This window comes from Ursus arctos, unplaced genomic scaffold, assembly GCF_023065955.2.
Source record: "Ursus arctos isolate Adak ecotype North America unplaced genomic scaffold, UrsArc2.0 scaffold_26, whole genome shotgun sequence".
Lineage (NCBI taxonomy): Eukaryota > Metazoa > Chordata > Mammalia > Carnivora > Ursidae > Ursus > Ursus arctos.
The window spans coordinates 9,842,718-9,857,645 of record NW_026622941.1 but is presented as its reverse complement, the minus strand read 5'-3'; the positions used below and the strand labels follow the sequence as shown (position 1 = coordinate 9,857,645).

At 37.3% G+C, this 14,928-nt stretch overlaps 1 protein-coding gene across 1 annotated transcript; it reads right to left on the bottom strand.

Moving 5' to 3' along the window:
- Positions 1-63: 63 nt before the first annotated feature.
- Positions 64-8,700, bottom strand: CLEC1B (C-type lectin domain family 1 member B). The gene is made up of 6 exons (XM_026502468.4): positions 8,513-8,700; positions 7,806-7,904; positions 6,665-6,784; positions 6,359-6,510; positions 3,634-3,740; positions 64-2,048 (listed from the first exon to the last, which is right to left on the bottom strand). Exons 1-6 carry the CDS (start codon positions 8,697-8,699, stop codon positions 1,904-1,906), a joined length of 810 nt encoding a protein of 269 aa, XP_026358253.2. The 5' UTR covers position 8,700; the 3' UTR covers positions 64-1,903.
- Between the last annotated feature and the right edge of the window lie 6,228 nt (positions 8,701-14,928).

Genomic DNA, 14,928 nt, shown 5'->3' with positions numbered 1-14,928 from the left:
CTGATTTCACGTGTAAGATGATTTTGATATGAGTACCAGAAAAAAGAATCTTTGTAAGCACAGTTTGATTGGTTTATATTTTTAATTGCATTTTTGCCATGAATCAAGATACTATTCCTTGAAATTTTCTTGTTCCATAGTAATATATAAATATATGTTTTTCCATTTGTGTCTAATAAAACACTCAAGTCCAGAGACATGGTTGGTTGTTTTTTGGATGATTTTCTGAATTATTAGTTCCTATTCCACTTCTCTAAATCTACAAATAAAAAATAGTATAATAATGATACTGTCCCCTCAAAGCCAAGATCTCAAGACATTTAAAGTAGAAACAGAATCTGAGGTATTTGTATTCTATTTCCTCAGTGACTCCCAAATCTGCTTGCTTCTCGATAGTCTAAAACAACACACAGATTCAAGTGTCTTTGAGTGTTAGTGCTCAAAGGTATAAAATAATACATATTTATTGAGTATTTATTGCATGCTTGATACTCTCTTCAATGCTTTATATATCATATTAAGTGATCCTCCCTATTACCTGTGAGTAAAGTAATAATATTAAGCCCATTTCATAAATGAGGAAACAGAGTAACTTAGCAAAAGCCACACAGGGAGTAAGTTCTAATGTAATTTTTCTCAAAATGTGTTAAAAACTACTCATATCAGGATCAAGTAGGAGAGCTTATTGAAAGTACAGACTTCAGTGTTTCCTCAGCCTTCCAACTGAGAACCTGAAGTACTTGTGTTTGAACATCTGCAGGTCTTAACAAACATCTCAGCTGAGATGTTTGAGAATCATATTTAAATTTTATTACTACCAATGTAAGAAGAAAAAGTAGCTTCAGGGACGCTGCGGGAAAGAAATGCAATTTGCCTATTATCCTGTGAAAGGGTGCCTCTCCACAATTCTATAAATACTTCATGAGTTACTCAGCAAAAACCAAGCATAGAACTGTCAGGAAAAGATAAAACATTTGTACTTGCTGTTTTGTCTACTTGCCTATAGGCCTTATTAGGAAGTATGTTTTTATTTTCAAACGCCATCAAGTTCCCTGCACAGAAATTTTATTTTCCTTGCGTAGAAGGAAGCTTTAATTTCCTTGCTGTTGAATCTGACCAAAAGTGGACTTGGAATCCAGATTATAATTGTGTCGTGTTTTACAGATTGTGGTGCCTCTCACACGATGAGAAGCAATTATTTTTCTCTTTCCAGTGAGCCAGGAACTGTGCTTGGTCCCAGGCATACAACAACAAATGGGAAGGTCATGGTGTTGGCCTTTATGGAATTTCCGGTATAGGTAGTACTCTGATGCTTTATTAGGTTGTACAGCTGTGAAGTAATGGGTGTTATTCTATTTGAAATATGAGAAAATGAATAGTAAAGAGGCTATATGACTAGTTGGTCCACGGTGGTACTTAAATTAAGTAATCACACCATCTAGATTGTTCTACTGATTCCAAGGTTAGTATGCTTTCCACTACCTTAAGCTGTCTTTCAGACTTAGATATTTTGTACAGCTTAAGTCAATAAAATCCCAACCTTTCTTATTTCAATTTAAAGTGTATATGTTTATGTATGAAGATGTGGTGAATCATACCATGTTGAGATAATTAGGAATGGAAGACAAGAAGAAAGAAAATTCATGGAAACATAACAATTGAGAACAAAGGATCAACTCACAGACAGGATTCTAGATGTATAAAGAAGGCACGAAGTCACCCCTTAGTATAAGGGGATATATAAAGAAAGGACGAGGTGGTATTGGTAGAAAAGATAATGCAAAGATGCCTCCAAGGGGCATAAAGGGAAAAATAAGCAATTCTGTGGCTAGTGAGTCCTTCATCCACATCTTTCATTGTATAATCAAGCACTTGTCTGTGACATCCTGCCCATCTCTTGGCATTAAAGTAGTGTGTCCACATTTACCATGCCTGCCTTCCTCTCACAGGTCAAATGATGCTTGTTCTTACAGAAAGTAGGGTAAATTTTCCCATCATAAAAATAAGCACAATTCATATTTTCTCTTTCATTTCCAGAAAGCTCAAACCTGTGAATGGAAAAGGTAGAATGAGTTCCTTCGAAAATTATATAAGTAGTCAACAATTAAACTCCGCATGAAAGTATTCTGTCTCACAAAATGAAAACAAAAAGTATGGGGATAAAAGTAAAAAACAACACTCAGATCATTGAGAACTTTTCAATTTGCTTGGAAGTATAGACTACGTACATCTGGGTAAGTCAACAGCAATTTAGTACAGCATTGACTAAGCCCCAAATGAACAGTAGGCACGATAGTGACAGAAAAAGAGATGGATGGGATCTGAAATGATAGGAAAGGCTTTATCTTTTCATCTTTTCATAGAAGGTCACACTTTAGTTATGTCTTGAAAGAAGGGTAGGATTTAGATAAACACAGAGGAGAGGGGAGAGTCCTGTAGGGCAAGTAGCTGCACAGAGTGGGAATGAGCTCAAGGAAAAGCAAGTCGATTAAATATTTTTGAAATGAGGATTTATGTTGTAGGGTAGTAGAAATAAGGCAGCACACAGTATTGTAATTGCCTGTTAACTTGTCTGTATTCCTTTCCGGGCTGCTTGTAACAAGAGAACAAAGAATGTATAGATCGAATTTATTTGCCAAATATCTATGGGATACCTAACTATGTGCCAAAGTTGTTTTGTGTTCTGATATTGATAGAGTAAACAGGGACAGGGTCCCTTCTACTGGAGAATTTATACTATAGTTAGAGGATATTGGTAAGAAGGCAGCAAATAGAAAATTTCAGAGAGTGGTAAGAGTTAGGAAAAAATGAAATCGTGTGATAATGGACTTGAGTAGATGTGGGTGGGAGGAGGGTAATTTAGTTTGGGTAATTAAGATTGACCTCATTGAGGAAGTGATGTTTTATCAGACATGTTAGTCACAAAAGGGAGCCCATCATGGATATCTGGAGGTAGAGCATTCTAGAAGAAAACAGTAAGTACAAAAGCCCTAAGACAGCAAAACAAGTTTTATTTGTTGAAAGCACAGAGTTTTCACCAGTTTCCCTGCGATATTGTGAATGAGGCAGCAAATGATAGGAGATAAAGCTCAAGATCTATGAAGAAGTTTACTTGTACTTGCAGTGTCCTTTGCTTCTACCCATAATAAATACTTAGTATTTGTTGAATAAATGAATTGAAAATATAAGTAATGATCAGATTGTACAAGTTGTGGTTATCAGTTTTAACTTTAACTGGAGAGACCTTACAGTTTTGATATGCAAGATGAGCAAAGGTCTTGAGATTGGAGATTGGAAACACACACACACACACACACACACACACACACACACACATTCCAATGGTAAATTTGAGGGTAGAAATGAATAGGGAAAAATATCAGGAGTAAGGTGGATTGTGACTTAGATAAAGAGCACAGGAATGGGAAAGTAAGTAAAGCAGAATTGTCCTATTAGCAGTGTTCACTTATTAGGAGTAGGGTGTCAGTGAGTGTGCTGGTGCTTCCATAGCAGCACACAGTAGGTCCGAGAGTCACCTGTCAACTTTTAAGTCACGTGCCTCCTAGAAGATGGAGGATCTCAAGAATAAAATTTGCTCTTTGTGCCTTGTATTCTGTAAGTCCATTGACTTACACATTTTTGGAGGGCACGGAGCCATCTTCCCACATCCAGATCTCATTAGGGTTCTTGCGTGACAATCCAACCCAACGAATTAATCCAGTCCTGGACTTCATGTATTCCTATTGCAAACACAGATAAATATAATGGCCGAGTTAGATTGTATGTCTATGTTAGTGTTAATTAATTATATTTGATATTTAGAATTGTGCCAACTTCATTTGTTTTAGAATAAAAAATTGCTTGTAGAATATAGGAAAAAAATTTTCACAGAAGGCAGATATTCTAACCTTTCTACATGTTTATCTTCTGGTGATTGAAGACGAGAGTTTCAAATAGAGTACCAAATATGGCTATTAAATAAGATAATGGTACACAACTAGAGAAGGAAAATAAAAAAAGAAATATATTGTTGGTGAATTTTCATTATTCCCTACATTTGACTTCTACTTGCTTTGGTTTCATTGCTAGCTTAGTTTCGTATTAGCCTACAATATTTACATTGGAAGCATTAATTTGTTTTAGTTGATTGAGTAAAAGGAATTATGCGATGTCTTTCTCAAAGGGATCACAAACAGCATTTGCTCTTTGTAATTTACCTTTATCTACCGAGGAATTATCACTATTTACTGTATGATACACTATACTTATTTGTTTTGTTTATTGCCTCTTGCTCCAACTGAAACACAGTGGCTCCCTGAGGTTAGGGACTTCTGTATGTTTTATTACCTGCATGGGTTCAGATTCTGCAATAGTTCCAGTGCATATTTGCAAAATTAACGGATAAATCAGCCAGTCAATCAATCAATCCATGGGTAACCAAGTTAAAAAGAGTCAAATATTCAAATACTCTCATACCTCCCAGAAAAACAGGTAGGTGAGAATGCATTCTTAGCAAATAAAAAATGACTCAAGCTTCTTAACAGAAGTGAGACACAGAATGGCATTCCATAAGAAATGCTGTGTGATAGTCACTTTTGACTGCTTATTTATTTATCGTTATTTTTTAAAGATTTAATTTATTTATTTGAGAGAGAGAGAGATAGTAAGAGAGAGCACATGCAGGGGAGAGGGGCAGAGGGAGAAGCAGACTCCCCACTGAGCAGGGAGCCTGACATGGGGCTTTATTTCAGGACCCTGGGGTCATGACCTGGGCTAAACGCAGACACTTAACTGACTGAGCCACCCAGGTGCCCCTTAGTTATTTATTTTTTTAAAGATGTATCTATTTTAGATTAAGAGAGAGAGTGTGAGTGGGGGGTGGGGCAGAGGGAAAGAATCTCAAGCAGACTCCCCACTGAGCACGGAGCCCAACATGGGGCTCGATCCCAGGACCCTGAGACCACAACCTGAGCCAAAACCAAGAGTCAGGTGCCTAACTGACTGAGCCCCCCAAGCATCCTGACTGCTTATTTTGTAAAACTTGAGCTGTCCCTCACCTTTCTGTCAACTCCTGTTCTATTCTTTAAAATACATCCACGTTATATACTTCACCATACGAAGTATACTCTGCCTGAAATTCAACTATTTTTTGTTTCTCAAAAATGACATTGCTTCCTCTTTCATTTATAAATCTCCAACGTGGCATCAGTTTAGAGTAGCAAGATTCAAGACATGTTTGTACGTCTCCAATTCATCTCTTGTTATTGAAGTTGAGATTTTGGGAGCGCTGTCTTATTTTGCCCAATTGGAAAGAAAGTTAATTTACTTACCTGAATATCATCTCTGTGAGTTTGAATCCACAAAAAGAGTTAGTGGATGGTACAGCAGTTAGAATAACAAGGCACACAAATGATCATGAGTTTCACTGGAATGATCTGCTCATGTCTGGTCCATTACTATGGACTTCAGCTCAGGAAAATATAAGTCAATTTTGCTGATCAATTATAGCAGTTCTGTAGAATATGACTAGCTTAACTATTTGAGTTTGGTTTAATCTCTGCATACAGCCCAAATCCAGATCTTCTACTTGCTTTTGTTTTTAATATACAGAATGTGAATAATTATCATATTGGAAGTTGTAGGTTACACACCATAGAGAATTTCTGCCTTTCGAAAAATGCTTTAATAAATCTATCATTTGGCAAAAGGGAGATGCCCAAGACTTGGTTTCTGGTTCGCTCCCAGAATTCACAAAAAAAGAGAAATCTACATTAAATAACAAAGGGAGAGTGTATGAGTGGATGTGAACATATTTTGCTTCAAAATAGGGCTTTTGTTAGAAGCTGTCAGAGGAAAATGTGAAAGAGGAGACATGTTTAGAAGAAAAATTTCAACTGAAATCCTGCGTGTTTCACAAATGAGATTGTTCCCAAAACTACAGAAGAGCCTATGAGAGGGTGAAGTCTGCATCATGGTTTGTTCAAGTTCAATCGTTCAACAATTTAGCAGAAACGAAGGACTCATGTAATATGGGGATGACACTTCTATTTATATTTTACAATGATATTAAGTTTCTTTATACTTTCAGATTCTTTTATGGATTAGTAAATGCAATCAAGGAAGCTGAGAGAAGTGAAATGACTTGTCACAGAGGTAACACCAGAACTCTCAGTCTCATCAGTTCCTTTTACCCCTTTCTACTCTTAAATGTGGTCGTTTCTACTGGGCTTGATAAGGTTCTCAGATTAGCACAGACTGGAAGACATGAGAAAATACGTATATATCTTTTTTTAAGTCAAATGTTTCACTTAAGATTCTTCTTTTGACCCCAAAATATTTGACGTAAGAATCTCCTTACCAGAACGCTCTGGCTGGCGATCTTCAGCAAAGTAGAGTTCATGCTAATACAGAACTGCTTGCTCTCTTCCCACGTCAAGTTGCGCCTGAAGAATCCATAGCAACTATCGCCATAATATCTCCAATTTCTGTCACATGGGCTGCATTTATGGCCTTAAGGTGAAACCAAGCATAGGAATCCGTACTTTTTACTTTCACTTTTTCCCCAGATTCGGTGTTTTCTGTAGAACTCCAGATTCCCTACAGATAACATCACAGAAATACTCCAGGGGGAGGGGAGATGAAGAGGTTACAAAACCATACTTACTGACAATGTTCTTTTGTTCCAACTGTTTTATTAAATATTGGCAGAACTTCTTTGCCAATTGGTGCAGAGTTCCTGAGGCATTTTTATTCTCTACTTGTTGGTAGTTTTGCTCTGTGACGGCTAGATGTAAAAATTAGATAATAATTTGTAATCAGGATCATAAGGGTGACGCAGAGACCTCTCGATGAGTTTTATTTCAGTAGAACTGTCAGTCTGTGAAGTGTTTGCTAGCTACACATGTGTAAATGGGTACTGCAAAGGGGTCTGGGCAAGGGGGGGTAAAAAGAACAAATTAAGAACTATGCAAAACTGACTCCTGATGGTTATGCAAAAGAAGAAGTGAACTATATGAAGGAGACAATCACAAATAAGAAAATGCCATGATCAAATTGCGTCCCCAGAGTGAATGTTTTGGTATTTCTTTGAATACAGACTTCTAAGCAGATTTCAGAGGTGAAAGACCTCTGTAACTTTGTTTTTTCATGTAATATCAAAATAGCCATTTATTTAAAAAAATATATATATTGATTCCTTGTTGTGTTCAAAATATTAGGATATTCAGGTGATGGAGAACGAAAGATTCTAAAATATCTTGTGACCAAATAAACAAGCACACAAACAGGCAACAGCTACACGGAGGGTAATGTCACATTGGAGGGCTTTTCGGTTTATAAAAAGAAAAAATATATAAATTAGGTGGGATATGAATTTCTTCTGAGTGAAAGTAAACACATTCATTAAACAAAGTGGGAAGGAGGGCATTTTAGGAAGAGGGAATACAATGGAGAGAAATTTCCGGCAGGGAAAGAGAATTTATTTGTGAAACTGAGAAAAGTCCATGTTGGCTGAAACTGAAGATATGCAGGCTACGCAGAAAAAAATTGAAAAGATAGTGTGGCTTTAGACTAAGAGGGATCTTAAAGACCGGTTTAAAATTCTTGAAAATAATTTAGTTAAAGTGATTTGAAACAGAAGAGAAAAGTCAGAGTTCTCCTGTATTGAGAATGTCTTGGCAGCCATATGTAAAATGATGGACGTAGCAATAAAGAAACACACAGTGACAGTCAAGCCTAGGACATACACCAGGACCTTTAGGTATTGCTCTCTCAGGACAAATCTTTTGCAGTGAGTCAATACTTACACATGACCCCCAGAGCCACCAGCCCAACAACTAAGCCCGTGCACAAGATCAGCAGAATCAAAGCCGTCACACGCCACAGAGGCGAGGAAGCAGGGTCAACTGCAGACATAGAATACAGATGTTAGGGGGCAGGCAGTATGGCATAGCTGTGGGGCAGCATCACCCCTCCCCCTGCCCTCTCAAGGCTTTCTGAGCGATACAACAGCTTCATTGTCAGATCTCGCTGGTGTTCCTTTGGTTATCATCAATAGCAAGTACAACCCATTCCCGTTCCACACATCCGTCCTTTTCCAATGGACTTTTCTCTGAGTCAAAATATAACTGCTAAGGTTCTATGTGTCTTGTTTCGTGCCCACCCCCATAAATAATTGCTTTGATAAGCAACAACTGAAGAATCATACCCATTTGCTGACAGCTTAGAAAATGAGGTGGTAAAACATTCTTTCTTCTTATTCTCTTGGTTTCTATTCTGTCCAGCATTGAACTGTAGAAGGCTTAATGTAATGTTCCCTGCTTTTATCTTTTGTTGCTTATATTCTAAATAAGTCTGTCTGAGCCTAAGTAGATATTGCTCAAATTCTGTAGAGCAGGAAGGTCATCAGGAAAATAAAACAAAACTACACGTGCTATCACTAGTAGAGAAAGGAAAGTAGGGTTGACCTGTTTCAATAATTAACTTCCAAACCCCTGGCTCTGGGTATCCTTACCTGAGGTGAGAGCTGGCTTTCGATTTTTAACATTTAAGGTGATATATCCATCTTCGTCCAGCATGGCTCCCCTTGGACTGCAAGTGAGCTCAGGGTTCAATGACTTCGCAAAATTGTAGCGTCCACTCTTATAGATTTCAATGTCTGCCCGTCCGTGACCCCCCTCTCTCTGGTAAGGAGGAGCCATATGAATGGGGGCACATGTTTTTTGTTTTGTTTGTTTTTGATTTTGGATTTTTTTTTTCTTCCAGGAAGCCCTTTCATAGCTGTTCAGAGATACATGGACCTTGGACATAAAAATATAAAAATAATAACTTGCAGTAAAGGAGTAGATATGGCATTTGTTTCCTGTTTTCTTATCTTCAACACTGAATGAAGGAAAAGTCTCATTATTATATCCTTTCAAAGAACAAAAGTTCATGCTTCATCTTTTTTTTTTTTTTAAAGATTTTATTTATTTATTTGACAGAAAGAGAGGCAGAGAGAGAGGGAACACAAGCAGGGGGAGAGAGAGAAGCAGGCTTCCCGCTGAGCAGGGAGCCCTATGTGGGGCTCGATCCCAGAACACTGGGATCATGACCTGAGCCGAAGGCAGACGCTTAACGACTGAGCCACCCAGGCACCCAAAAGTTTATGCGTCATCTTAACCGTAGTGGAGTCTAAATCGTTTTGTTTAAATGAAATGCTTTCTGATGAAAATTCGTGGATAAAACACTAGCAGATAGATAGTCTATTCCATTGTGAGAAGAGAGTCTAATATAATTTGATCTAATATGGGCTAGACTAGATCCTTCAGCGTCTTGTGTTAGAAGGCGCCATTCCTACTTATGACCTAGAATTCGTCCAAATTCTGGCATCTTTCACAAATCACACTTTTCAAAACTTTGAGGACTCTGCAGGAGGCAGGCTTCATATTGCTTAGGGTTAGGCATTAAAGAAAAAACAATCAAATAAAGGGAAATAATACAGAGTTAGTGATTACTGTCTCTCAATAACGTTTTCATTTCAAAGTGAACTACCAGGAAGGGAAAAATCTTAATTAAGTGAAATTGTGTAATTTCAAGTATAGTGGTGCTTGAATGAAGACTGTTTCTGGAAGGAACAGGGTCCTAGCACCCTTCACATCAGAGTGTAATTTGTATTCCACTGTTAAATTATAAAACGTGTTTTCGAATTGTTATTGTGGCTCACGTTGAAAGGAGTTAGAATAATAGCTAGAGAAGGCTAGCCGCTGTACTGATGTAGGATATTAGGGAAGGTGCTATCTGTTCCGTCGTTAGGGTAGCTTTTATATAGTTTTATAGCAGATATATGTTTTTTATTTAGTGTTAAACCTTCACTGCCAGAAAAGCTTCCCTTCTTCTAAGTAACTTCTAGGCATTCATCTTATAAATAATCTTATTTTTATTTTTTTCTTTAGTTAGTAGTGTGTTAGACTTTACTTCTCAATATAGTAATTACATAAGATCTCATGGCAGGTATTTTGTTTATTAATTTTCCCTTTGGTACATCTTGTACATATTTGTTCTTCCTTTCCGTTATCTCCTTCACTCTGAATTCTTTGTCGATTCACTTAAAATAATCTTTCATCTTAAAATTTCTTGCCCTACACACCTCAAATAATTTTTAAAATGAAGTAAAGAATAAACAAACAAACCTTGCCTGGAGGAAGGCCTTGCCTGATTTAAAGAACCCAAACTTAGCGTGATTTAAATATTTTCACCAAAAACCAATCATTGCTCAAAAACCCCACTTTTAATAAATGTCAAATCTAATAAAAGTACTAAAAATCGAATAATCAAATTTCTTAAACCCCACACCCATTTTTGTCACTGGGCTTTGTATCTCAGGTAAAATAGTCTGAGGTTCCCAGTCATAAGCAGGGTAAATTCAGATCGTTTTTCTACCATTAATCTACCTCTGCTTCCGTCTGCGTAATTTCTGATTCAATCAAAGTGGACTGTTCGCTCTTCCTAGCAGAGCATGCTGACCCCCATCTCCCAGCACAGCCTGCGAATTACCGCAACCCTCCCTTTCTGGCCACCTTCATTCATACACCAAGTCCTGAGGCTTTTCTTCCACCTTTAGTCCTCTGTTCCATGTTCTTTCCGTCACTGTCTTACATCAGCTTTTTTCCCCTTAAAATATACAGAAATCCTGAAAAAACAATTGTGACTTAGTGACAGATAAGAATGTGGAGGGTTTAGTTCAAGTGACACTTTTTTAATCAACCTTTTTCTCTTAGTAACCAAATATGTAACTTCTGAAAATTTATTAATTATATTATAAAATATATATTATAATATAAGATATAAGACATTATGTAATTATGTTATATATATTCATATAAATATAATATATAAATATATAATATATAAACATATTATAATTACATATAATATAAATGTTTATATAATATAATTATATATACTATAAATGTTTATATATTATGTATTATAAATATATATTTATATATAATATAATATAAATATTATAAATATATTGTAATTATATTAAATCAAATATGTAAGTGCAAGTTCCATGGACATTCGGAAGCCTTCATAATTATTGTAAACATTTTCGTGTTCAGTCAGCAGAAACTTTCAGGAGGTATGAAACATAGTTAGCTTGCTTTGTTGTGGTTTCCACATTTTCTAGGTTTGGGACAATTGGTTGAGTTATAAAAATATCACATTTCTTCTTTTTTTTTTTTTTTAAAGATTTTATTTATTTATTTGACAGAGAGAGAGACAGCCAGCGAGAGAGGGAACACAAGCAGGGGGAGTGGGAGAGGAAGAAGCAGGCTCATAGCGGAGGAGCCTGATGTGGGGCTCGATCCCATAACGCCGGGATCACGCCCTGAGCCGAAGGCAGACACTTAACCGCTTAACCACTGTGCCACCCAGGCGCCCCCCCGCATTTATTCTTCTTGCAAATCGCCAAGAAAATACTGGACTTACTTGATTCGTGAAAGCTTAAAACTGAATGTTAGACACCAGATGTAGGTAAAGCTGAAACCTAAGCCTCAGATGATGTTCCTTTCCTACCTAGAGCTCAGCTTCTGGACTTTTGTTTTTTTCCAGTGATTGCAATGCATCACTAGGTTTTGATCTTTGATAGAGCTAGCTTCAGGCTGTGCAGATCTATGTTCCATAAAAATATATTTGCTTTTATTTGTAACACCCCCCCCCCCCCCGGCATGGCTTGGAGGTGTTAGGAAATATGCTGGGTGAGTACAGGGTCTCTCAGGGTCAAAGGAGCCCCTGATAACGTTAGTCTTCATTCTGTTTTCTTCCTCTACATACGCTATAAATACAAGCTGAGTTACTCAGCAAAAATTAAGCAGAGAACTGCAGGAAAAAGAGATAGAGATTACAAACTTTCCTTTTTCCTTTTCCAAAATCCAGAGGCTTTGCTAGATATCACTTTTTTTTTTTTTTAAAGAAAGTTCTACCCACAACGTGGGGCTCAAACTCACAATCTCAAGATCAAGAGTTACATGCTCTACCAGCTGACCCAGCCAGGTGCCCCTTTGTCAGGTATCTCTTAATCACCCTACAAGGTCTGTCATCGGTATGCTTGTATATTTTATTGTCCCTCTTTTCTTGGCTTAGTAAAGTATAACAGAAAAAGTACTTTATTGCAAATATTCTGACGAGTTTGAATTTGGAATAAAAATCTTTGTTTAATATTTTAGAGATTAAGAGACACTTTTACATAAGCTGTCTCTTTAATTTTAAAGCAAATACATATTAATTTAACTATTTCAGACGCTGAAATTAGCAGTGAGTATTCATGCAAAAAGTCATGGTACTAGGCTTTATGGAGCAGTCTTAGATTTTAGCTCTCCAATCTTTATTTGTTCTTGTTTAGAACAACTTCCCAAATCCCACCATATGCCAGCCCACATTCCTGTCCCTATTTATTTATTTATGAGAAATAGAGAGCCCTTGCATAGGAGCAGGGAGAGGGGCATAGGGGGAGGGAGAAGGAGAGAGAATCCCAGAAGACTCTGCACTGAGCACAGAGCCCTACCTGGGGCTTGATCTCAGGACCCTGAGATCATGACCTGAGTCAAAATCAAGAGTCCGAGGCTTAACCAACTGAGCCACCCATGCGCCCCTCCTGTCCCTCTTTCTTGTTTCACTCTTTTCCCATTACACTTACCGATCACACACTACACACGGGTATTTTTGTCATGTAGCCCCAAAGAATATATTCCATGGTCTAAAATAGTGACCGACATACAATTACCATCCAGTAGATATTTCATGAATGAATGAATATATATATACAAAGGGCATCATCTTCCTTGTATTACACATGTAGAAAGGGAAGGTTAAGGAATGTGGAGATGTTTCTATGATCATACTACTTGTAAAAAGCAGTACCATCTACCTAGTTTCCAAGTTCTTTCCACTACATTATAAAGTCTCAAATTTGAGGATTGTCCGGACCCCATTATCTATGTTTATAGCTGAATGATGAGTAAAAGACACTAGACTCACAATGACAAGGTATGGATTCAATAAGAAACCAGTGGAATTCATAACATTGTGGATAAGACTGTTCAATATATACTGAGGGCTAGTGGATGTGTAAAAGAGAAAGACCAAAGGAAAATGATGTTGACTACTATGAAAGCTGTAATAATGTCTCTAAACTGAAAAATATATATATAAAGGAAGAGAAAATTTTGTAGCTGGTGATATTTTTTTTTACAAACGTTTTTGTTTGTTTGTTTCAGAGCTAGGATTCAGTGATTCATCAGTTGCATATAACACTCGGTGCTCATTACGTCAAGTGCCCTCCTTAATGCCCATCCCCCAGTTACCCCATCCCTCCACCCACTTCCCGACCAAAACCCTCCTTTTGTTTCCTACAGTTAAGAGTCTCAGACTTTTTAAGACATATTACCTTTATGCTAACACTTAGGGGCATTTATCGGTGTTACTCTGTTCCCTCTCAGTCCCCTGCGTTAATATTGTTGGTTCACCTCTGACTTACTAGCCTTCTACACACATACCAAATACCGTTTATCTTTGAAAAAAGCTAGAATTTCCTGTCATGAAAAAAGCATAATTAATATTTTCTCTTTCATTTCCAGAAAGTTTAAACATGTGGACTGAAAAGTGGCATGTTTTATTAAATGGTAATGAGCTAAACACTGAATGACTATCAGACAACAGCTGTGGCAGAGCATTTTGTTACAGAGTAGAGAAAATTAAGGGGAAAATGTGTCAGGCAGCATCTGCCACACTGAGAACTTTATCATGCACATGCTTACAAAATATCTGTAAAGGTAAATATAATCAAACAGAATGTATAAGCCTTGAGTTAAGATTTGAAGGAAAGGCAAAGATTACAGAACAGAGAGGAAAGGAATACTTTTTTATCAGGCAGGGCATACATTTAAACAAAGCTATGGACGCAGGAATGAGTATGGGGTGATCAAGGAAAACAAAGTGAGCAAGCACGTTTGAACTGAGGATTCATGTCACAATATATTGGGATATAAAATATCCTGTTAAAATCACTATGAGACGTACATTGTAGGGACCATTAATTAATCCATTATTTGAGCAAACATTTTTTTTTAAAGATTTTATTTATTTATGTGACAGAGAGACAGCCAGCGAGAGAGGGAACACAAGCAGGGGGAGTGGGAGAGAAAGAAGCAGGCCCACAGTGGAGGAGCCCGATGTGGGACTCGATCCCATAATGCCAGGATCACGCCCTGAGCCGAAGGCAGACGCTTTAACGACTGTGCTACCCAGGCGCCCCTGAGCAAACATTTTTTGATCGCTGTATGTGTCTCAAGCACTATTCTATTTTCTGGGATAACATGGTGAACCAAACATATCAAGTTGTGCTCTTGTTGAGCTTATGTTTTAGTGGAGGGCGGTGAACATAGAGAGCAAAGAAGCAAAGAAAGAAAAAAGCAAAATAATTTCAGATCATGATAAGGACTATGAAAAAAATTGAATAATAGAGCTTTACTGGCGAAGCTCTGGGCAGGCCCTGGTTGTGTTCATTTCTCTGGACAAGTAAATGTTGATCTGAGCTTTAAGGTAATCAATCTAACTGCATAGCCCTTTATTTTAATCAGGGTATTTGATTATCCTGATTGGATGAATATACATTTCAAAATAAATTCTGAAAAAAACCCCAAAAAACAAGAAATACCCAAAATAAATTCTATCCTGTATTTATCCTCTAGCTCCACCTTGTGTTCATTTTTTTTCCTGCTTTTATCTTTAGGTCTTCGATCCCTCTGGATCTAATCTTCATCTCGTCCGTTCCTTTCTGTAAATAGTTTTGAATTAATTTCCATTCTGCCCAGTCGCTAGGTACTATCCAATAGAGACCCCTCTTTAAAAGTGTTCTCTGAAATAGGCATATACTATGTGGGAATG